The sequence below is a fragment of the Helicoverpa armigera genome, chromosome 6 (genome assembly GCF_030705265.1).
Source record: "Helicoverpa armigera isolate CAAS_96S chromosome 6, ASM3070526v1, whole genome shotgun sequence".
Lineage (NCBI taxonomy): Eukaryota > Metazoa > Arthropoda > Insecta > Lepidoptera > Noctuidae > Helicoverpa > Helicoverpa armigera.
Genome location: NC_087125.1, coordinates 4,761,360 through 4,785,880, shown reverse-complemented (window position 1 = coordinate 4,785,880; position 24,521 = coordinate 4,761,360). Strand labels below are relative to the sequence as shown.

At 38.4% G+C, this 24,521-nt stretch overlaps 5 protein-coding genes across 13 annotated transcripts in view; 4 read left to right on the top strand and 1 right to left on the bottom strand.

Annotated features, from left to right (window-relative positions):
• The window catches only part of LOC110373061 (GATOR2 complex protein WDR59), a 7,942-nt gene extending 5,153 nt beyond the window's left edge, over positions 1–2,789 (top strand). The window contains exons 10-12 of one of the 2 annotated variants that reach the window (XM_049852063.2): positions 84–338; positions 643–836; positions 2,307–2,789. In XM_049852063.2, coding sequence (XP_049708020.2) covers positions 84–338; positions 643–836; positions 2,307–2,397 — 540 coding nt within the window. In that variant the 3' untranslated portion in view covers positions 2,398–2,789. Of the gene's footprint in view, positions 1–83; positions 339–642; positions 971–2,306 lie in introns of those variants that run through there. The other variant, XM_064035297.1, reaches the window with a different exon arrangement.
• Positions 2,307–21,890, top strand: LOC110373063 (uncharacterized). Of its 5 annotated transcripts, none has more exons than XM_064035304.1 (2): positions 2,307–2,409; positions 18,816–21,890. In XM_064035304.1, exon 2 carries the CDS (start codon positions 18,817–18,819, stop codon positions 20,788–20,790), a length of 1,974 nt encoding a protein of 657 aa, XP_063891374.1. In that variant the 5' UTR covers positions 2,307–2,409; position 18,816; the 3' UTR covers positions 20,791–21,890. The 5 variants fall into 5 exon arrangements, with proteins under 5 accessions (XP_063891374.1, XP_063891373.1, XP_021185849.3 ...); XM_064035303.1 differs by lacking the exon at positions 2,307–2,409 and adding an exon at positions 9,955–10,138; XM_021330174.3 differs by lacking the exon at positions 2,307–2,409 and adding an exon at positions 10,145–10,263.
• LOC110373066 (uncharacterized) lies at positions 2,784–9,191 on the bottom strand. Of its 4 annotated transcripts, none has more exons than XM_064035306.1 (10): positions 9,035–9,191; positions 8,064–8,201; positions 7,561–7,740; positions 6,672–6,779; positions 6,248–6,410; positions 5,796–5,980; positions 5,598–5,679; positions 5,271–5,433; positions 4,836–5,030; positions 2,784–4,002 (listed from the first exon to the last, which is right to left on the bottom strand). In XM_064035306.1, exons 1-10 carry the CDS (start codon positions 9,059–9,061, stop codon positions 3,975–3,977), a joined length of 1,269 nt encoding a protein of 422 aa, XP_063891376.1. In that variant the 5' UTR covers positions 9,062–9,191; the 3' UTR covers positions 2,784–3,974. The 4 variants fall into 4 exon arrangements, with proteins under 4 accessions (XP_063891376.1, XP_021185857.1, XP_063891377.1 ...); XM_021330182.3 differs by having other exon boundaries at positions 4,836–5,009; XM_064035307.1 differs by having other exon boundaries at positions 5,796–5,968.
• LOC110373064 (uncharacterized) lies at positions 10,286–24,521 on the top strand. The gene is made up of 2 exons (XM_049852065.2): positions 10,286–10,695; positions 22,150–24,521. Exon 2 carries the CDS (start codon positions 22,151–22,153, stop codon positions 24,107–24,109), a length of 1,959 nt encoding a protein of 652 aa, XP_049708022.2. The 5' UTR covers positions 10,286–10,695; position 22,150; the 3' UTR covers positions 24,110–24,521.
• Positions 10,702–15,586, top strand: LOC110373065 (uncharacterized). Its single transcript, XM_064035305.1, has 2 exons — positions 10,702–11,240; positions 11,755–15,586. The coding sequence occupies exon 2, from the start codon at positions 13,638–13,640 to the stop codon at positions 15,564–15,566; it is 1,929 nt and encodes a 642-aa protein (XP_063891375.1). The 5' UTR covers positions 10,702–11,240; positions 11,755–13,637; the 3' UTR covers positions 15,567–15,586.

The following is a 24,521-nucleotide window of genomic DNA, read 5'->3' as shown; positions in this document are numbered from 1 at the left end:
GGCCGCGGTAAATATATCGAATAACACATCCCCGCTTCTTTATAACTTCTAAAAACAAGACATAAAGGACGATTATCCTACAGGGTAACGGCACATCCCCATACAGTACTGTAAACCAATACAGTGAGATCAGCGCGGACGGCTGGACACTACCCATCGTCCTCCGCAGCAACTCATGTTCAGAGGCCGAGAACTTCTATACGGACTCCACCGTGTCCAAGTCTGAGCGAGTGTCCTCGTGCGTGCTGGACGAAGCCACCGTGCATCTGTATCACTGCTTCAAACGAGTTTATGCAGATATACTGCATAGGTGGCAGTTGATATACAAGAAGACTGAGGTGAGTGGAACTTTTCTAAACTTTTCTTTTCTTTTTTTGTACTTTTTATATTATTCATGTTATATCTCTTTGTATACGAAACTCTACATAATATGTAAAAAATATATTTTTTATGTATCGAATGTTTGCCTAGGTCTTACAGCCTTTTCAGACTAGCGGAATTTTCGCTCGACACCTTTTGGCTCGTAGGGACTGTGTCGCGCGGATTTATAACCTAATTTTGATTTTCTTTTGCGGCAGCGGTATGGTTCTATTGCTGTGTACAATTGCGGAGTTTTAGCTATACGAATCTTTGTATGTCTAGGTTCTGAAGCTGGTGGTAGGTGCGGTGGAATCAGCACGTGATAGCGTGCGATGCGGGTGCGTGGCGCGGCCCGCATGCGGGCAGTGCGCCCGCGTGGCGCTGCGCTGCGCCGTGTGCGCGCGGCCCGTGCGGGGGCTGGCCGCCGCCTGCCACTACTGCGCACACGCCGGCCACGCGCTGCACATGCTGCACTGGTGAGACACATACACTTGTACTGTACTATAGCGCGCTGCGCCGTGTGCGCGCGGCCCGTGCGGGGGCTGGCCGCCGCCTGCCACTACTGCGCACACGCCGGCCACGCGCTGCACATGCTGCACTGGTGAGACACATACACTTGTACTGTACTATAGCGCGCTGCGCCGTGTGCGCGCGGCCCGGGCTGGCCGCCGCCTGCCACTACTGCGCACACGCCGGCCACGCGCTGCACATGCTGCAGACACATACACTTGTGCTGTACTATAGCGCGCTGCGCCGTGTGCGCGGCCCGCGGGCTGGCCGCCGCCTGCCACTACTGCGCACACGCCGGCCACGCGCTGCACATGCTGCACTGGTGAGACACATACACTTGCTGTACTATAGCGCGCTGCGCCGTGCGCGCGGCCCGTGCGGGGGCTGGCCGCCGCCTGCCACTACTGCGCACACGCCGGCCACGCGCTGCACATGCTGCACTGGTGAGACACATACACTTGTACTGTACTATAGCGCGCTGCGCCGTGTGCGCGCGGCCCGTGCGGGGGCTGGCCGCCGCCTGCCACTACTGCGCACACGCCGGCCACGCGCTGCACATGCTGCACTGGTGAGACACATACACTTGTACTGTACTATAGCGCGCTGCGCCGTGCGCGCGCCCGTGCGGGGCTGGCCGCCGCCTGCCACTACTGCGCACACGCCACACGCGCTGCACATGCTGCACTGGTGACACATACACTTGTACTGTACTATAGCGCTGCGCCGTGCGCGCCTGCGGGCTGGCCGCCGCCTGCCACTACTGCGCACACGCCGGCCACGCGCTGCACATGCTGCACTGGTGAGACACATACACTTGTACTGTACTATAGCGCGCTGCGCCGTGCGCGGCCCGTGGGGCTGGCCGCCGCCACTACTGCGCACACGCCGGCCACGCGCTGCACATGCTGCACTGGTGAGACACATACACTTGTACTGTACTATAGCGCGCTGCGCCGTGCGCGCGGCCCGTGCTGGCCGCCGCCTGCCACTACTGCACACGCCGGCCACGCGCTGCACATGCTGCACTGGTGAGACACATACACTTGTACTATAGCGCGCGCGGTGTGCGCGCGGCCCGTGCGGGGGCTGGCCGCCGCCTGCCACTACTGCGCACACGCCGGCCACGCGCTGCACATGCTGCACTGGTGAGACACATACACTTGTACTGTACTATAGCGCGCTGCGCCGTGTGCGCGCGGCCCGTGCGGGGGCTGGCCGCCGCCTGCCACTACTGCGCACACGCCGGCCACGCGCTGCACATGCTGCACTGGTGAGACACAACGTAGACTAGAACGCAGCGAAGACATTTATATCCCCCACGGCGCCTGCATTTATTCCATACATTTTAAGTTGAATCTGTAAACCTTTCTCCATTTCGCCAACACAGCACCCTCAATAAAATTCCAAGTAATATAATCCTCTCCTTTATTCCGTAGGTTCTCCCAACACGACACGTGCCCAACAGGCTGCGGGTGTAAGTGCGTCATGGAAGGGAACTCCGTGTGGAAGGGAGTCAAGTACGTGTGACCGACGAACAACGTATGTAATTTATAATATTTCTACGTAATTAATGTAAATAGCTCATTCTAAATAATTATTATTACCTATTATCTATTGGGGTTTTGATACTGTTTATATATTGTATTGTTGTGGATTTCAAAGAATGTAGTGGTAATATCATGCTTTCGAGTGCAACAAATGACTAGCGGCTTCTAGAAACACGGAATGCAATGGTTCTAATTTCAAAACCAAAGTCAAATATGTATCAATTACTGACTACCAACTGTAAAAATCGTTAAAATATTGAATCGTAATATAATGTAAGCGGCATTTGTAAAAAATATTATAAGTGTAATTAATGTAATGAAGACTGGCAATTTTATACAATTCACTATTAATAAATAAGTACACAATTTTTATCAAGAATTTTATTTAACAAACTTTTGTTTTTTATATTACAAATATTGTTAAAACAACGGAAAAACGATACGGTGCTCTCAATTACGTTAAAAATGAGTGAGTTCATAATATTAGAAGGTACAACTAAAATGCTTTACTTCAGTCTCTTCAAGCATTTACTTATGCAAAAGTTAAAAAGCAGTTTATATTATACATATAGCGCGTTAAAGGTAAGTTATAAGTAAGTATAATAATTACTTAATGACAGTAAAATAATTTAGAGAAATGTTGGTACATCTAAATAAATGAACAGACATTAATTCGTAAAGACAATGACTAGTGACAGTGACTATACAATAATTTGAATAAAATAAGAATGGTTTAACAAACAATGATAAACAAACAACAAATAATTTAATGGATATCACAATCATTCCTACATGTACAAAAGATAGTCCCAAACTCCTACGTGTTCGATTTTTATTTATCCTATTAAAATAAACAGAAAAATATTTATTTTTAAAATAAATAACAGGATTTTACAATAAATAATAACTTGAAAATGGTAACACTTTATGAGTAGGTAAATATCAATACAATATTAATTAGGTATAATTATGTCGTGAGCAATTAGGGGTTTAAAATGCGTTTTAGGATAAAAATATTCTCTTGTTTATTTGAGTTCCACTATGAATACATGATAATAATATAGACGTCATCATTCGTATGTACAGACTTTCTTAGTACCATAAATACCTATTAGAGAAATACTTATTTGTAGGCACGATAAAAACAAACTGAAAGGTTTAGGCACCAATTTTTTCAAGCGAACTACGTCTAAATAAACTAGAAAACAAAATAATAATATAAGGTACAATAATATCAAACAAGAGAATTTATTAATTTATTACTAATATCTACTTGGAAAATTCGTGAAAATATTGTACGTTTTCGTGTGATTCTGTACCTTATATCGTATGTTTTTGAACACATTTTTCAATAGAGTAGGCAAGTACTTTGAGAATTGAATCAATTTCAACTAGATTATAAAGATTATTATCGTTGTCTCAATGATGTAAGGAACAGAACACATACGCATAATTTTCTATAACACAATATTTTGAAGTTGCCACTAAATCTAAATATTAAATCTACTGTAGTGGTACAAAGTACGCATGCGCGGCGCAATGGCATGGATGCGGATCTCAGAGGCGAGTCGTTCTATTGTAGCAGCTAAAACAATAAACTGTCATTAGTAAAATAAATATTTCAAATTAAATAACAAAAATTGCACACAATTTTGTTCATGTGGCAATTATTCTAACCGACAGGTAGCGGTAGAAAGTCGATATTTATCTCTACAGAAATCCTATGACACATCAAGTTAGCCGAGAGTTGGAATAAGTATTCTTAAGCCAGTTTACTCGGCACTTACAAAAATATTCTCAATAAATCACACTACCTGACCTTCTATTTTTATAATAGGGTGCCTAACTACTATAAAACCAACTTAATGATATAAAATAACTGAGCGATGTAGTTGTGTACTTTTAAAATTAAATCAGTGTTCGGATCCAATCATCGCTTAATTAATTCATATCTAAAAATCCAATTGCTACTTTGAAAAAATCGTCATGTGCAGTTAAAATCTCGCTATAGAAGTGAGATAAAACAGTTCTATATTTTAGGTGTAACTAATTGATTATCTAGAGCTAATGTAATTTGAAATTACATAGTTTACGAGGTCATATCTTTACGTTTCAAATTGGAGATTGTTATAGTTACTACCTACCTACGGACAGGGTTTCGATAAAGTAATAATATATATTAAACAAATATTGTCTTAAATTCAGTTAGCTGGTCCAGTAGAGTATAAATTCTCCTTAGAAGAATAGTCTCGATAAAATCATCTATGAAACCGTAGAAAAATATGCCCATGAAATTTCTTGTAAGGTCAAAAATAACGTCAGCGTCTCGAAAACGGTCCTAAGTACTAATATTAATCTACACGCGTTTGTCTGATAAAAGGCGAGAGTATGATAAAGGTGACTTTGTTCGCTTCGTACCTCTCGAGCAGCCTGCGCTTGAGCTCGGGCGGGTAGGTGACGTATATGTAGTGGTCGTCGTGATCCGGGTCGTCGAGCATGGCCTCCTCGGCCGCCAGCCGCTCCCCGCGCGTCGGCGAGGAGTGCGTCGTCATAGACACCGACGCACTGCCCGCGATGCTGCCCTCTTCAGAGCTACGTAGCCGTTCATAAGTTCAGTTTGGGGAAAAAACAAGGAAATGTAGTATGAATGGTTTTGATTGACATAGATATTGGTTTGATGAGCGACATGGACTGTATCTAAATCACACGGAAAGCTGACGATGAACATGACCTGAAATGCAGCCACAGTTTGTTTTGAAATGGATGAAGCCAGGCATGGATGATGTTGAGCAACACGACGGCAAATTTTAAAGACTGGCTTGCTTTTACAGCATGAATGATTGTGTAACTTACTCGAACACAATCCAGATGATGTAATAACACATGCAGAGTGCCAGCGCTAGGCCGGTGGCAAGCGCCAGCAAGAGAGGCCAGGGGAAGGCGCGGGCCGTGGGAGCCGTGTCCTCCCAGTATCGGTCACAGCTCAGGTACCAGCACACCGCGCGCTGCATCTCCTCTGATAAAAGAAATTGAGCTCGTTAGCCATATTCAGAAAGATCAAGCAGATACATAGAATACCCAACAAAAATATAAATTTATTTCGTTATGACAAAGGTAACATGCCATTAATTAGAATATCTCTTGTAGAAGTATAAGGGTAGGTGTAATAAATAAAAAGACCTTCAAGCTCGGTGAACTGATGTTGAGTTAGATGAAGCAGAAGCGTCGCTATGCAGGAATGTACGATCCTTTCACAGCGAACCTGAAACATTGCACGTCAAACGTTTAAAGTCTCCAATATTGGTCCGAAGTTCTTTCGAGAAGAAGTAGGTTGACAGATTGAGGTTCATGAAACCTCACCTTTTCTGTCCTTATTACCTTAAGTGTTTGAAGGCGTGTTGGGTCACAAGCTGCTCTCTCAGCCTGCAAGTCCGCCAGTCTCTTCTGTCGGCTGTCGGGGGGTAGTGACGACTCCACAGTGTCGGCGTCACAGAGCTCCGCTGTCTGATTGGCGTCCCCGTCACTGTCTTCAGTTCTCTTCTCTTCTGACTCTGGAAGTATGGCTACAATAATCTTCGCATTGACAATTATGTACTGTCAACCATACAACAATGACTCCTAAAGCAAATTTTCGTCGAGACAAATAAAATAAGGATGAAATCCGGAATGCACTGTAGAGCAGTTGGTGGGTTATACATGTCGAAAGTACCTATGGGTTCAAATCATTAACCCCATCATCACATCATAGCTAGGCTTCAAGCTAAAAAATCTAAAAAATGCCAACTATATTTACAAAATTGTCGTTCTCATATAAATAAATAGGTACGAACCAGGTTCTTCTTCTCGAGTATCAGCCTCAGTTCTTGGACAGTCAGCAATGGGCGGGGAGGGTGAGGTGCGGGGGCGGTGTCGTCTCCGTGCTGCCACCCGCGCCACGCTCCGTGTAGCTGCTGGCGCCAGGGCTTTCTTCACCGCTTCTACGTCTTGCCATACCTACAAAATACCCCCGCTTAATATCATGTAACAAATCTGCCTTCCTGTTTGTATTATTCTACAAATCGTAACTCCATATTGCTAAAGCATTTGTGTCTAGCTTAACAAGGCTTCTAATAGTTCTCGTGTCATTGGATCTTAATTTGATGGACAGTTTTCATTAACTGGTGCGTGGAATCTTGGACAATTTGGGATAGGGCTAAATCGTTTGCCGACAGTGCGTTGTTCCATGTTTTACTGTATACTTTATAATGCACTGACCTCAATATCAGTGCTGGGGCCGCCAGCGCCGCTGAGCAAGCCGTGAGCGACCAACACCTGGCACCGCATGATATCGCAGTAGTCCGCCAGGCATACTGCATCCTCCGCCTGGGCACATAATACAAGAATACAACACATACATAAACAAGCATAATAAAAAAACTTGTTTTTCGTCTTTTGATTAATCTGCTTGAGTTCAACCGGGACTATAAACGACTTTAGATATTTGACCCTTTTTAAATTGGGACTTCAACATGTCGGTAATAGTGCTTTGAATACTATGGCTAAGGGATTACGAGTTTGTAACATTTTAATCTTCATCGTCAATCAACTGTTTAGCAAGGTTACCGCTTTGAGGCTTATCGGATTACTCAGCAACACAACTTACTTCAAGACCAATACGTAACCGGCGGTATTGTGTACCTAGCCGACCTATAACATGACTACTGTTATACGAAGTAAAAATCGGTAAAATCTACCCACAAATTAATGGGAGATCTCTCCTAGATAACATAACATAAGATGGATTTGGGTACTGTATTATATAATTTATATTTTTTAAAGACAAGAGTCATAGCGCACGTGGATAAAAATTAGCCTATCAGAATAACATTCTGGTATATAACTAAATTCTTCATTTATGCAGTAGTTTTTGCGCGAAAGAGGAACAAACATCACATTCGCATCTCCGTTTATAATATTAGGTACCTTATTAATTCTGGGACTGCGGGTTTGTTCGCAAGAGTTACCGCGGCCCTGGTAAATAAAAAGCCTACGAAGGAACACGATGGATTTTTAGTCAGTAAAAGTCTGACAATCCCTCAACGCTGCTAACCCACAGCGGGACATCGACATCATTTGATGATTCTTGCCATCGTAAATAAGGTACCTTATTAATCTGGTTCTTGTGTCGCTGGTCGAAGTGCGTGTCGAGGTGTCGTTCCTCGTAGAAGGACTTGCCGCAGAAGGCGCAGGTCCACTGTGAGGGCCGGTGCTGCAGCTTGGCTGCATGCTGTGGCGCGAATATGTCGCGCGCTGGGTGGAATGGACACTCCAGTGGTAGTTTCACCTGCAACACAGTACACAAAAATATACCAACATCATCCTCCTGCACTTAAACCAATTTTAATAGGGCTCATCACAGCAGTTTTTTTTTCTTCTATACACTTCATCAGCCGTCATCTGATAAGTAAGTAAGATTCTCTCTAGCCATATTGACTTTCACACAAATGAACTTTCACAATACCTATTGTACCTTATAAGATTGGCACTTGAATGTCGATCTGTGGTACTCGAATACTCACCTATGAAATTACATACTTCGTTCTCAAATTCTCCAATATTTTTATATAGCTATATAAAACACGATTAAAAAAATTAAGAGTTCCTCACCTGAAATCTCTCCAACACTGGGAGCCATTTGTTCTGTATAACTTTCCTCACAATTTTCGAGTTGTCACGAGAGCAAGTTATTTTGAAGACTGACGGCCCCGGCCATGGGATCAGAGTCAGGAACAGTAAGGCCAGGACCTGGAAACAAGAAAATTGTGCAATGTAGATTATATAGAACGGCATAACAATTTTCCGCTTTGGACCGAATGTCTGTCCCGACAACAAATCCCATGAAAACCTCATCACTCTAATATGTAGATAGAACTAAGAGAGCAATCCAGCATCACTTTCGAGGAGAGACTTAAGTCAAATCTTGTTACAGACAGACTTCAAACATTCAATATTAGATAATTTTTTATCCTTGCTGAAATTATGAATGTAAGGTGTCATAGTCTCGAGCTAGGAAGATCTACGTTAACTATCCCCACACGCGGTTGCTATACAAACAACCCCATGCTGACTTCGTTAAACGTATATGTCGGTCTGTCTGTCACGACATTCGCCAGTAAGATATTGGATATTTTACACAGATTAGCTCTAAAATGGGTCAGACCATCCTCGATTACAATTATTTTCAATAGGAACAAGGATGGAATCAGATAAGTTACTGCTGAAAATAAAACGTAAGAAATATTACGACACGGATCGGTAGCACTAATATTGGACGAATAAATTATGTTAACGCTACGCTTTTTATACCTATCAGGTGAATTCTTGAAATATTAATATCACCATGACATTCTGAGAATGACCATGACTTTTAGAGAATCACACTCATATGGCACTTCACAAGTATAGTTATTTTTTCACTTCCACCAACATTTGGTGTGACACCATGATACACAATTTCACTGAATTTAAGGGTTCACTTAGAATATTAGAAGCACAATTGCAATTTAGGTTATGCTTGTGTTATTTAACTATCGATTTTCGAGCGTCGGAGTTAACCTTATCTCGAAAGAACTGCTTACCTCGAGGGAGAACGAAGTGGTCCTCATTCATATCTCTTATGCGGCAGATGGTCAAGGAAACTGTTTACATTAATCGTTAAAGTACTAGTTTATTACATAAAGTACGGGAGCCTCTATATGCGTTGCCATCACCGGTTGTTCCGCGCATGCGTTCTGAACCCCAGGTTCCCCTCTCAACAAAACTTGAAATCGTAATTACTGCGACCTTAACAAAGTTGCCTTATTTATGTTTTACTTTTCAACTTGGTATTCGTATGATACCGTTCGTAGCGTTTATTTGTATTTAAAGTAATGTAAATATGAACAAAGGAATATTAATTGAGCAAATAAGTACTTACACAGCTTTAGTGAAATATAGAATTTAATCATCATATCTACATATTTTCGTAGCACCATTTTAAGTCTACGGCTCGGTGGCTACGAATTAAGCGGCGTAGCACTCTACGAGTCCCATTTCGTAGTACACTACGAAACCTTAAAATATCGTAGCATCTTAGAGATGCTTACATAATTTTGAGTTGTTTATTTATTTTGTCTTTATGACCACAGGATAATGTCAACATAAGAAATTCTTGGCTACATAATACCCATACAAAATCAGAAACATGCAAGTTTAATTCAAAATGAGATTGGATTGTGAGTTTTCGTTACGGTACGGTATTAAGTGCAGCTTCTTACGTCAGTTTCAAATTAAGAGTACATTCACACTGGCTAATGTCGAGCAACCGCAGCGGTGCTACATAAAATTACTAGCGTCTGCACACCTCACTCTTGTCTTTATTTTTGTTGGATGATCTATTATCTATCTATATCAATACAGCTTACATGTAAAGGAAAAAAAGAGTTCAAATCAAAGACATTCGCTAAACTCTTAGTAGTCACTTCGGCTCAGTCATATAAGTGGTTCAATGTGAAATAGTTAGGTGCATTGTAAACGCTCCACTAGAATCCAGTTACTATTGTAAACCATCATCACGATCATTCGTGTTTGTTGCGTTATGTCCACTTGTTTGTATCCCATATGTTGTACAATTCCTTAACAAAACGTGTCTGAGAGATAGCGAATTCATCTGGTGCGCTTCATTTATATGTAGATTAGAATATGTAAGTATCTTAGTATCTTCATTCCATTTCATAAACGGTTTAGTGCAAGTACTGACTGCCATTTTTTGGAACTTAATGAATAGTTTAAGCGTAACTTCTGTTTCCACGTAACCAAACAATCATAGGTATGTTTATTTACTGTTTCATGTGTATATTTATTTATCATTAATTTATCAGTTAGAAACTAACCATTCATTAAGTACGTATTGAGGGCTGTTTTGCGGCTCTTTAGATGTAGAAATAATGTAGAAAAAAAAGTCCAACTAAAAATAGAAAACTATTTCTGTGCTGTTATAGATTAACGCATACGCAAGGAAATCAATTGCATGCAACAGTGCAATGAGTTAGTTTAGAAAAGCCCTTGTGTGGGGTACATATTGTGCGGTACTGTTGCAATAATTGCCTTTTTAACGGCCTGTTTGTGTACACTAACAGTCCCATTAATTGGCTATTAACAGGGAAAACAAAGGTTTTGTTTGAAAACAGTTAGCAATTGGACGCGGAGCCGTCGAGCTCCTCGCCAACACTTTGTTGCAGGATCCTCTTAACATTAACAGGTTAGTAACTGCTAGCGACCGAACAGTTTACAATAGTTTTTTTTTCTTTTATACATATAAGTAAGCATGATTTGATGTGGTACCTCGGTCTTACTTCTCTTTTGGGTATTTTAACTAGTGCTGTTAAACTTGTCGCACTCACCGTATCTTTAGTACACTATTAGTCCCAACCAGCAAAAGTTAGTTGTATAGAAGGCCATAGAACGTTTTGTAAAAACTAATCGATGGTCAAATAAAAGGCCAAAGAAGGTGCACCTACAAAGAAAGTGGCGCAATTATATCTCCATTCAGTCTTAAAGTACAACTATAACGATATCAGGCATGACAATTTGGGCCCGTTGCAGTGATGTAACAGTAACGCAATCTCTATATTTGGTGACATACAAGCCACAGCAACACTACTAAACACTTTTTAAGAACTGTAGAAGAGTTCATGAATCCATTACAATATTCATCATTCATTCATTTTACATTCGTTCACTCTGCTGCAGTGTTTTATTTAGAAGAGAAATAAAAGATAAATCAGAAGAGACGAGGAGACCGTGGTAAGTTAGATATTATTTTGTAATCTAGTTATTCGTCTCTTACGGGGAAAATGACGTGCGCCTGTAATTTTACTGATAAACTATGTATGGGTTTACGACAATATTTGAATGCCCCCTTCGAATTAATGAGCTTTAACTAAAAAAATTACAAATGTTAAGACATAAACATACTTCCAGCTTCCTAAACTCTATTATAGTACTCGTTATCATAGATATTACAACCACCATTACATGAAATTAGGGTTCCTTTTGAGCTTGTTTCTTTGTTTTGTTGTTTGTCCTTATTCCATAATGTGATGAATACTTTTTGTTAAACTTATAAAAATACCACGTCAGAAAACATGGGTTTACTATACAGCTGCAGGTACTACGACGTCAGAGTTATACTTTTTCGTTATTATTTAATACTCTGAGGTTGTCAATTTTTTTTTTTAATTCGCTTGTTTTGTCCCACTGCTGGGCAAAGGCCTCCCCCAAAGGTTGTCAATATAGTGTTGTTTTTTTTCTTTTTCAGTGTAATGTTCTGCAAAATGGTAGTCATTATAGACATCGATAAGTTTTTGACTCGTGACGATTTCAAGCTACTTGCAGAAGTGGAGTGGCCGTGGGAAATTACACATTTTGTGTTAAATAAGAATTGTATTAACTGTGGTTTACATACCAATTCATCTTTACCAAGGCACTTCATCATACGCAAAAAATATATGATATCTTTACCAAGCTTAATTTTTTTCTGGTGTCGGGGCTGCGGTATTATGTCTATTTATGACCACTACATCCCTGATGAATGTTATTATTGTGATTAATTATTCTACCTATTGGCTAAAACTTTTCGTACTACAAATCCATTAGGTATTTTACTATTTATTAATTATAGAAAAAATAAATATCTCTTATTAATTACGTTGTTTTGAAGTTTACATAGCAAGACAAGCATTAAACCTACGTACCTACATGTCTCCATCCGATTAAATTTGTTTCCCACACTGCGCCTCGCGCCGCCTCCTGTCCCACTGCTGGGCACAGGCCTCCTCATACACGGAGAAGGATTGAGCATTAATCACCACGCTTGCTCAATGCAGGTTGGTGATTTCAGACTTTATAGTCCAGGTTTCCTCAAGATGTTTTCCTTCACCTTTTTTATCAGCCATTGGTGTCCAAGATATACTTAGAAAGTGCATACAAACTTAGAAAAGTTGCATTGGTACTTGCCTGACCTGAAAAACTGTCACATCTAGAATCATTATAACCATTTGAATAATTCTCCATTTCTTCATTGACGTGAACTATATTTTGTACGGAACCATTTTCTATAATTGGGTCTTCAAAAAATATTGGTTGTCGCATTAATTACGCTGAATCAAAACGTCAATATTGTTGTAGAAGAGCGATAGAAGTGCCTTTACGAAACTGAATTAGCATTTAAAAGCATTGCTAGCCTGCTTTTATACACGGTAATAATGTTTTAAAAGAGATAAGAGCTCCGTTATACTACTATTGTGTAATAGAGGGACTATAATAGTTATAAAAAAACAATACTCTTCTAAAAAAGTGTCTTTGTGATAAGTTTATCACTACAACTATAACGAGCGTTAACAACCTTATATATGGCAATTAAGCTACATAAATATAATTTGAAACTCAGCTATATCACCAAATCACTCTGTTGTAGACTTTTTGTGCCCACTATAGTACTATGTACTGTAACGACGATCTAAAATGTCTCAATATCACAATATCGTCCTATTTTTGAGTTGTCATCTCTACTACAACGAAAGACACATTATAGTTCGTTTCGAACCTTTATTGCGCAAATCAGGCGCATTAGGGCGACAGTAAACACTGTTATAAAGTTCTATCGTTGTATACTAGTAACAATGGAGGTTGCTATAACGCCTGACTATAACAGCTATATAATGTTGTGAAGTAAACCTTTACATCAATTCTTAATAGGTCGTTTTTGCTGTATAAACTTATAAAGCCAAAATGTGTTGTCAAACGCTTTTACACAACAATCAGTCACCACCGAATCCTTTATACATCGTTCACTCAGCTTTTTTGAGATATAAGGTTTGGTTATAGGGCAAAATTGTTGGTTGGGGTGCTAACCTTTGGTTGGTTCAACTCTTTAAAAAACAATATTAATATTTCACGCGTCTACATTAGTTGACTAGTCCTAGTTAAGTACATCGTAAACCAATAACAATGTTTTGTCAATATAATTACACATTCAATTGTACTTCCTAAGGAAATGACAGTTTTTCAACAAATTTCAATGTTATCCAAACGTTTTGAGTAGTGTTCTTCCTACGTTCGATAAAGAAATCCGGTAAAGTTATTGCCAAAACAACTTAAAACGCGGTAAACCCAAAAGTAGAAAACATTGGTGACACCGCTATGATTCGTCGATACGGAAAAGGCATTTCCTTCGTTTTACTAAATCTTATATTATCAGGAAGACCGATTTGGTGCATCTCAAATGGGGCCCAGTTCCTTGAAGAATATGGCAATACTACTCAATCGTATGATTCCTTCGAAAGTCACAACAGTGATGAAACGTTCACAATCAATACTGTGGGCTGTGTCATTCCGGCGGTTGGCATGCAAAGTTTACCCATAAGAAAATACATGTATGCACCAACATTTCGTGGTAGACCATGTAAAAACCATAATTATCGTTTGTTGGAAAGTAATCAAACACACATATGGATAGCAAAAAAAAAATTTGAATACTATAATATAACACACGATTCAGTTTTTGATTGTTGCTACGAGTCCTTCCATCGCCCCAGAACCGCAAGAAATATATCTTCCGCACAGGTTGACAGCCGAGTTCAATATCTTAGATGCATTATGTTTCATGACATCATAGAAGTGAGCAATGAATTCGTAAAAGTTAGTTGTGTTCATAACAATAAAGAAATATATGAGCAATACTTTACTTTTACACCGAAAAAAGAGTTTACATTGAATAGGAAACTGCCATTCAAGACTGCAAATGAAACAATGTATAACATTATAATAATGGGAATTGGATCCGTATCTAGGCAGAACTTTTACCGCACAATGCCGAATACTTTGCAATTGTTGAAAAAACTTAACGCAATTGAATTAAAAGGCTACAACACAGTAGCAGATGACACTTTTCGCAACATGATACCTGTTCTAGTCGGCATGAATAACTCGGAGCTTAAAACAACTTGCTGGACAAGCAGGTGGCCTACGCTGGACAGCTGTCCTTTCATATGGGAAAGATTTAAAGATGTGGGATATTACACCGCGCTAGTGGAGGATACTTCCAGATTCGGTATGTTCAATTATAGAAAATCTGGTTTTAGAGGCCGCCCTACCGACTACTACTTACATCCTTTCATACATGAGACTGAAAATCTAAACAAATATAACCAAAACCTATCCGCTTGTATGGGAGATAAATACTATTTTGAAGTTCTTCTAAATTATGTTCGAAAACTAACTACGACACTGAAAAATTCTAAGTTATTTGGCCTTTTTTGGGAAACATCTATGTCACACTACAATTTAGTGGATCCCATTATAATGGATGCAGCTTATGTTAAATTAATAAAAGAAAAGGAAAAGGATGGATATTTAAATGACACAATATTGATCATTCTAAGTGATCATGGTTTGGATATTGGAGGTATACGTTTCACAAAACAAGGTCAGATAGAGCAGAGGCTTCCTTTCGTCTTTATAGTGGTGCCACCTTCATTTCGAAAACAGTATAGATTTGCATATCATAATTTAAAAGTTAATAAAGGACGCCTAACAACTGCGTTTGATATACATAAAACGTTAATAGATCTTATTGAGATGGAAGCTCTAACTGAAAGAGAAATATTAAGAAGAAGTACTGAGTACTATACGCACGACAGAGGTATCAGCCTGTTTTTAAAGATTCCTAGAAACAGAACGTGTCAAATGGCTGGCATCAGTGACAAATGGTGCTCCTGCTATGATGATATAGAGCTGTCACCTAGCAACCCTATACTTATAGCTGCAGTTAAATATTTGGCTATTCAAACAAACGAGATGTTGGAGCCTTATCCAGAATGCCTGAAGCTCGTAGTAGACGATATTATCATAGCGAAGGAGCTGGTGCCGGCGTATGACAGAAGCGCCGAGTGGCGGGATTTCAATGTCATCGTGCGTATGGCGCCGGGAGGTGGGATTTTTGACACAATGTTACGATACTACAATCAGACTTTTACACTTATAAATCGCATGAAACGCCTCAATTTTCCTGGATTCCGAAGCTTATGTATTGAAGATCCCAATTTAAGATTATTTTGTTTTTGTAGATAAGTGCACGTGTAAAAATAAATTTATGTATTATTGCAAAAAGCTGTTTAATATCCTCTTAAAAATAGGTGCATTAGGACTGAAGTTAGTGTTGTTTTCTTGCACTTTGTCAACACTTAAATGTAAGATTCTTGACGCCACGACCTTTCACGACGTATTACCTCATTCCCAGTCATTATATGTCAAACAAAATAAATAAGCAGTTTATTGAATTTATTAATCTGCAGAAAACCTGTGTTGAAATTATATTAATAGGGTAGTTTCCAGGGTCGAAATAATGAAATAATAATTAGTCCGCTTTTTAGATAATCAAAAAATATTGGATACGTATTTTTTCTTTTTTAAATTAAACATAAAATGACAAAGATGATACGCTTCAAAAATTAGGAGTGGGGGCCTTTTACGTCACAGTCTCCTGAAAATTGTAGCAACTTGTGACGTCACACTCAACTTTAACACGCTATATCTTAACAAGTTCTGATCCAACTTAAAAAAGAAAAAATACGTATCGCTTAATTTTGGACAATCTACAAGACGGACTAATTATTATTTTTTAGGAAACTACCCTATTGTAACACAAGGTTTAAGTACCTAATTCATATAAAAGTATTTGTTATCGCGGAAAATCTATTTTACTACACTCCAGTATACTCTGTGTAATGAGGGAGAGCTGCAGGTGACCCAGAGATGTTAAGTAGTAGTTCGTTTACTGAGATGCACATACAGCATGGTAGATGTCAAGGGGTGCCGAGTTGAGTCGAGTACGCAATCCGCATGCGCGCAGCCTCCGCCCGACCCTTTTGTTCCGTCTCCCTGTGCGATACTCGGCTGACTAGTGCTATCTTGCTTACATGTTTCATACTTAAGTCCACCATCCAAACGAACTTCATACTGAGTAGTTTTCAGTCGGTATTGAATCCGGACACAACACGCGCCGGGACGCGTCACAGTCGCTTCCAATACACGCGGCTGCTACATATCTCAATGACATCATAATAAAACATGTATATATATACAAAGGCTCTGCTGCAACTTAATGTCAAAACATATATGATTCAATCAGTGCGCCACTAAATATTATTATTTTTAATTGAAAAAATGACGGAGATCCAAGTGCACATGTGTAATTGTAACTTCAATTGCTATAGTTTTTGTAATACGTTTTTATCCGAAGATAGTTAACTTCTTGAAAGGTAAGTGAATGCTTTTAACTAGAACTTGTTACGGAACACCAATTCACAATAACTGTTACAATACTATGGAATCAATAATAGATACTGAAACAAATAACTACCTATTTATGACACATGTATTAGATACAAAAAATATAGTTTAGTGCATTTCATTACACCTTTATGCCAGTGCTAAAAATACCCATATAATTACTTACATATATTTATCCGATTTTCCTAAAAAAATACAGCGCAGTAAATGATTTGTGAAGTCTGTGATTTCGCACAACTTCAATCAACAACTCGTAACGCAAACTGCCAGGATATGATTACAGCTGAGCTCTGTGATAAAAGTAACTGATTGATAAAACCGATTTTAGTCTCCCAATAATTACTATTGAGCTCGTGGCTAAGTCAAAGCAAATAACGATTAATCATAAGGTTAAGCAATTATTGGCGCGGTCGGACTTTAGATGGGATCTTGTCGTAACGAGCTCTTCCGTGATCTGTTATTATTCTTAGTTTCCTATTCAAACAAACACATCCTATAATTATCACATCTTATAAGTAATTTTTAGGAGTTTGTTACTCTAGCTGAACAATGGGTCAGATATATGTGTAACACCAAGTAGTAAATTTATTAATATTAGTAGTTTATCTCCCAATAAATCCTTAAAAGTACCTATTGTAAAAAAATCTTTCTTCACTCTACTTTATATCCAAACAAATAAATAAGTAGTAGATAAATCGATAGTATAATACTGACGTAATGACGTGGAGATATTATGAGGATCCCTATATATTTTATTGTACATGGCAATATTTAAAAAGGGCATTAAAAAAGTGATTAAAAATCTGTAGAAATTATGACGGCGATACTCGTAATTGGCGACTCTCCGATGTATGTAGGTATATGTAAATGTGTAGGTACTTTACTTAATAACCATTAAAAAAAGTAAATTTACCTAAATCCAATCGATTTAGTTAGGTAAATCAGATTTCACATTATATTTAGTGCAGGCCTTATAAAAATAAATGCCGATAGTTCCGCACTGTGCACAATAGTTGCCTGTGTACTCACTCATATGTCACTTATTAAAGGCATGCAATGACTTTGCCAAAGGCCCGTCTTTATTTTTCCAAGTAAGTCAATTTGATTAAATTTTTATTTCCCGCTTAGTTCAACGCTATAAGTGAGCCACACAAGTTGACAATCTATATTATTGGCAGTCAATAACCGATAGTCAGTTCTTATTACGTAGTATCGTGTTGTCCAGGTAGGTACCTACTACTAACAAAGTATCGGGTTGAAGAAGTCAAAGGAAACCCTAGATTTATACTTGCGGCTAGAGATGGCAATGCATTCCACTAACTTCTTTGATAAATCTTTTACCGTTCAAGCTGTGCGGTTGTGGAATGCATTGCCCGTTACAATAAGGCAGGCTCAATCTTTAGCCGTCTTCAAGAACCTGATAAGGAATCACTACCTTTCCAATTTGTAACTGGGTATAATACCCTACTGTTGCAGACTATTGTCAAGTTTAATTGGCAACTTTAAATATATATCATATATATACATATTTCTGTTATATCTTTCTATTATATATATATATATATATATATGTATATATATATATATATATGTATAATATATATATATATATATATATGTATTCTATTTGTTATATTGTTTTATATATACACATACCCAAAACTACCTGCGATATGGTTATTTCCTTTTTGTCACAATCCATCCAAAGGTTGTCTGTAAGAGATCGCTTTTAGCGATAAGACCGCCCATTGTGTCACCAACTTCAAAATTTTTGTTTATTCTTGTTGATTTTTAATTGGTGTGCATAATAAAGAATATATCTATCTATCTATTTTGATATTTGATCTATTACACGTATTACACCTAAATATTGTCAATTATGTTACTAGAGCCGTATGCAGAAAGAAAGTTATCGAACATCGCTGGAAGCCAGCGCTGATCTACCAGGGCTATCAGTGCTAGCTTCCAGCTTTCTCCCTGATGGCCTCACGTATGGAAAAATGACGATAGAATTTGTTTCTGTTTCAGCATGGCTCAGCTGGCTAAGGGCGGCGCTAGGCTGCGGTCGGTCCCTATGCGATTCCGATATCTTTTTCTGCTCGCAATCGTTTTTGGTAGCAGTTTCATTATCATTTCTATCACCAATCGTACAGAAATACTTCTCGTCAATAATGACCAACCCTTATCGGTTTTGAATTTATATGGTTATGAAATGGAACCTGAGACAAGTTACACAATTAAAACAGAAGGTTGTACGATACCCGGCTTGACAGCGTTCGATGAAACTGTAAAACCGTTTAATCAACCTCCAACAAAGTTAAAAAGTTGCCCTAGCGCTAACTTTTCTCTTATACTACACAACGAAACATATTTATGGATTAATAAAGAACTTTTACAATATTATGACGTACCTAAAGAAGGAAACGTCTCCTGTTGTTACAGATCATTTCACAGGCCAAATGCGATCGCTAATGTTTTTTCAGAACATGTCGATGACAGAGTCCAATACGAAGATTGCAAGGACTTTATTAATTATATAAAGGTGGAGCATGAATTTGTAAAAGTATCTTGTGAATATAATGAAAAACAGATATACCAACAGTACTTTCTATTCGCTCGCAAAAAACTTAACAAAAAAAATAAGTCCGACGTTCATAAGAATGAAACAGATTATTACAATGTGATTGTGATGGGCATTGACGCAATTTCAAGACTAAACTTTTATAGAACCATGCCGAAAACTTTGGCTTACCTTCAAAACAGAGGTGCTATAGAATTACTAGGTTACAACAAAGTGGGTGACAATACATTTCCTAATTTAACACCGATGCTGCTAGGCATCAAAGAAACTGATTTGAAGAGAACTTGTTGGCCTGATAATAATGCAAATTTTGATAACTGTCCGTTTATATGGCAGTGGTACAAAGAAGCCGGATTTTATACAGCCCTGGGAGAAGATAGTGCAACATTGGGTACATTTAATTTTGCAAAATATGGCTTCATCAAAACACCAACCGATTATTACATAAGAACTTTTATTCATGAAGCAGAAGTGAACGTGGGTAATACTAAAGATTTTAATTCATATATCTGTATGGCAAACAAATACTTTTATAAAGTACTTTTGGATTATATTCAGGATTTGACTTCAACTTTGGCAGAGTCCAAGTTGTTTGGATTTTTTTGGGAAGTGTCAATGAGTCATGATTACTTGACGTATCCGATGGCAATGGACGACAGCTACGAGAGATTCCTGAAAAGACTTGATAATAATAAATATTTAGATAAAACTGTTCTCATACTATTAAGTGATCATGGAATAAGATGGGGTGCAATAAGATTAACTAAACAAGGACGCCTAGAAGAACGTTTACCTTTTGTTCATATATTATTACCGCCATCTTTTCGAGAGAATTATAAATCGGCTTACGAAAATTTAAAAGCAAATAGTAAACGTCTGACTACACCCTACGACATATATGCAACTTTGTCAGATTTAATAAAATTGGAGGAAATAAATGATGTAAATATCAAACAACGAACGGAGACATCGTACGCACAAAGTAGAAGTATCAGTCTGTTTTTGCCTGTCCCCAGTAATCGAACTTGCAAGTTGGCTGGTATCGACGATCACTGGTGTACTTGTCACAAAAGTATAAAAATGCCTACAAAGAGTTTTGACGCCCGAGACGCCGCCGAACAACTGGTAAAATATTTAAATGAATATTTAGCGGAGCACCGACAATGTGCACAGCTGAAGCTTGACGAGGTTTTGGAGGTAACAGAGATGTTAGCTGGTAAGCCGAGGAAGGACGAAGTCGGGTGGCGCGAGTTCATGGCGGTGGTGCGCACGACGCCGGGCGGCGGCGTGTTCGAGGGCACGCTGCGCAAGAGCAGCGACAAGTGGAGCCTCGCCGGCACCATCAGCCGCCTCAACCTGTACGGCGACCAGAGCCACTGTGTGCACCACTACCAACTGAAACTCTATTGCTACTGTGGATAAGTATCTTAATCCAAATAATATTAAAAAGCTGTGATATTACCAAGTGTTGATTCTACGAAATGTTTATAGACAAAATAACGTAGCTATATGAGAACAAAATATTTTAGTTACATGGAAGGATATTGATTGAAAATCCGGGCCTAAAATATGTAATAAATATTGTTTGCCAGGAACGTGATATTTTTGTACATATTAGACGTTTGTAGTCATTAAGATATACACGAATTAGTATCTAGTTAGCTAGTGACATTAATGTATGTTGTAGTTTAATGCTTTGCCTTCAAAATCTTCAGCATCTTAAAATCTTACATGTACATATCCTTAAACTAACCATGACATATCTTTCGACGATTTATTAAAGTTATCTTCAGATTTTATAATGTGATGGAATTGTAGTTACAAAAACGTGTGTGGTTACGAAAATAGATAATAAATAATAATATTTTTAATATGTGATTAATTACGTGTGATGTCTGCATTATCTATTTCATATTTGTTAATACCTAACTGCTTATTTTTGTGACATCTATTACCTTCTCTCAAATAATATTGTTTAATGATATCTTTCTACGCTATGAATAAACGCATGATACCTAATTTTATAATGGTGTATAAATAACATCATAATGCTAACGTGTATAATATTTTACTTATATAATTGTAAGTATATACATTTATATTTTCATTTAATTTATTCTTTTATGAGAGAATGTATTATAAACACAGTTTAAAAAAAATAATGGTGCAATGCATATGTAATTTATTCTGAACAATAAATCGATGATAGTAAAGTGCCAAAAGTACTTAATTGTAGCCTACCTATAACATTAGGAATAGATACTTTAGTAGGTTTGAGAATAACCACATATCACATAGAAAATGTTTGATTTGTAATAATACTGGATCCTTAGATTAACTTAGATATTCAATACAAAACAATTTTATTGAATGAGCCTATCCGTAAAATGTTACAATGTCATATACACATGATTAATGTTGTGTTCTAGATATACTACGTAATAAGTGTTGTTAACAACTTCTGTGAATATTTTTTTTATGTTAACCTAAGACATTGACATTAAAAATTATAAGAAATGGCAGCTTATTTTTTTAATAAATGTAGATTGTTGTTCTTGTTTATAATTTGACCTATTCCGTTTACAAGCATCATTTCCCTGTTGTGGTGTGTATTCACCGGGTCCGAGTACACACTAGCCCGCGCTGCGCTGCGAGGACATGGCCATGTGGTCACACTTGCTGGTGTGGGATGAAAAATGAAATGCATCCCAAAATGAACCTCTAGTAAAAGATATTTTGTTATAAGTAATAACATTAACTTTTTGGTTGGGTTGATTTCAGTATGAATCGTGGCAGGAAACTCGGCTCCTTGCCAGTCCGCATCAGATATTTCATTCTACTGGCTGTCGTCTGTGGTAGCAGCTTCATCTCAATGATGTACAGAAATATGGACTTGACACTATTCATGAACCCGCCGATCGACACATCGGGACAATATCCACATACAACCGATACTGATAAAAGATTCACTATCAGAACAGAAGGATGTAGCATGCCATTCCTACATTTATTTGATGTAAGTGTACAACCATTCGTCGAATATCCAAAAAATTTGAAGCCATGTCGCGACCAAAAAGTTTCTTTATTGAAACACAATAAATCGAAGATAACTATTAATATGGAAAACCTACATTATTACAATATAACTGACCGCAGACTATTGTTTTGTTGCTATCAAGCATTTTACAGACCTAATACCATCGATGACATTACTTCTTCTTCCATAGACAGCCGTGTTAAATACAATAAATGTATCTATTTCACCACTTCCATTAACCGACCGATGGCCGAAGAATTTGTAAAGGTCACTTGTTACTTCAATAAATCGAGAGTTTATCAACAATTTTACCTGTCAGCGCCTGAAAAAATAGGTAGTAACATCAAACGCGAAGTGATGACAAATGAAACTACATTCAACGTGTTGATATTAGGCATTGATGCAGTATCACGATTAAACTTTTATAGGACGATGCCAAAAACAGCTTCTTTTCTGAAAGATTATGGTGCTATAGATTTCTTAGGTTATAACAAAGTGGGGGATAATACCTTCCCGAATTTAATTCCGCTATTGTTGGGAAATAGAGACTCGGAGTTAAAAGACAAATGTCTCCCGAACTCGAAAGCTACATTTGATAACTGTCCATTTGTGTGGGAGTGGTTTAAAGAAGCCGGTTACTACACAGCTTTCGCGGAAGACAGCTCGAGTCTCGGTATGTTTAACTTTGTAAAAGCTGGGTTTATTCGTACTCCAACAGATTACTATACACACACATTCATTACTCAAGCTGAAAGATATGCTGGTTACAATAAGGATTTTAATAGCTTTTTGTGTATGAATGACTACTACTTTTACAAAGTGTTATTAGATTACATAGTGAATCTCACGAATACTTTAAAAAATTCTAAATTATTCGGTTTTATTTGGGAGGTTACAATGAGCCATGACCATTTAAATTATCCGATGGTTATGGATGATGACTATTTGGACTTCTTTAAGAAATTAAAAGATACAAATTACTTAGATAAAACAGTATTATTTCTGATGAGTGACCACGGCATTCGTTGGGGTAGTATTCGATCAACGAAACAAGGGCGTTTAGAGGAACGACTACCGTTTATGTTCATTATGGTTCCTCCATCATTCCGCGAAGCATTTCCTAAGGCTTACAGTAATTTGAAATTTAATAGTAGACGTTTAACAACTCCTTTTGATATCCATGCCACTCTAATGGATCTTGTTGATTTAGGGACAATTAACAACAGTATGGTATCTAAAAGAAGCAAAGAAGCTTATGCACGTAATAGGAGCATTAGTTTATTCTTGCCAATACCGAGCAATCGTACGTGCAAGATGGCAGATATAGATGATCACTGGTGTACATGTCTTAAGAATATTGCGTTACATAATGAAAGTTCAGAAGCTAAACGTGCTGCAACACATGTGCTTAGCCACCTCAATGATTTAGTTAGTGATTATTCTGTTTGCGCTCGGTTGTCGTTGGTTAGAGTTATAGAAATAGCAGAGCTGGAGGCCGGAAGGCCGGATGAAAACGAAACGGGGTGGAAGGAGTATATGGTGGTATTACAAACATCGCCAGGCGATGGGGTTTTCGAGGCCACAGTGAGGTACGACAGCGAGGGGTGGAAGCTTTCGGGCACGGTGAGTCGCCTCAACCTGTATGGCGAACAGAGCCGCTGTGTTCATGATTATCACCTCAAACTATATTGTTACTGCATCTGACACGAATTTGGTACCTAAATATTTCAAAATATGCACTGGAATATTAAACGTAAATTAACATTATCTTAAATCTGTGATATTAGATAAGCAATTGTTTTATTTATTCGGCAATAAAATATTTTTACTAAGTATCACGTTTTTTTTCTACCCAGCTTCTTAGTATTACGTCTTTCTGAAAAAACCAGCCAAGTGTGAGTCGGACTCGCGCATGAAGGGTTCCGTACCCGGGCAAAAATTAGCAAAAAAATCACGTTTGTTGTATGGAAGGAAGCCCCCCAAAATATTTATTTCATTTTAGTTTTCAGTAGGTATTTGTTGTTATAGCGGCAACAGAAATACATCATCTGTGAAAATTTCAAATCTCTAACTATCACGGTTCATGATATACAGCCAGGTGACAGACGGACGGACG

Bases quoted from the DNA above. Each gene is read 5' to 3' on its own strand.
- LOC110373066 (XM_064035306.1), bottom strand. From the start codon at position 9,061: ATGAGGACCACTTCGTTCTCCCTCGAG. The intron at 8,202-9,034 runs GTAAGCAGTTCT...TCTTGTTTCCAG, and splicing joins CCACTTCGTTCTCCCTCGAG to GTCCTGGCCTTACTGTTCCT. The intron at 5,981-6,247 runs GTTCGTACCTAT...AGATTATTGTAG, and splicing joins TACTCGAGAAGAAGAACCTG to CCATACTTCCAGAGTCAGAA.
- LOC110373065 (XM_064035305.1), top strand. From the start codon at position 13,638: ATGATTCGTCGATACGGAAAAGGCATTTCCTTCGTTTTACTAAATCTT.
- LOC110373063 (XM_021330172.3), top strand. From the start codon at position 17,844: ATGACTTTGCCAAAGGCCCGTCTTTATTTTTCCAA. The intron at 17,879-18,815 runs GTAAGTCAATTT...TTTCTGTTTCAG, and splicing joins GCCCGTCTTTATTTTTCCAA to CATGGCTCAGCTGGCTAAGG.
- LOC110373064 (XM_049852065.2), top strand. From the start codon at position 22,151: ATGAATCGTGGCAGGAAACTCGGCTCCTTGCCAGTCCGCATCAGATAT.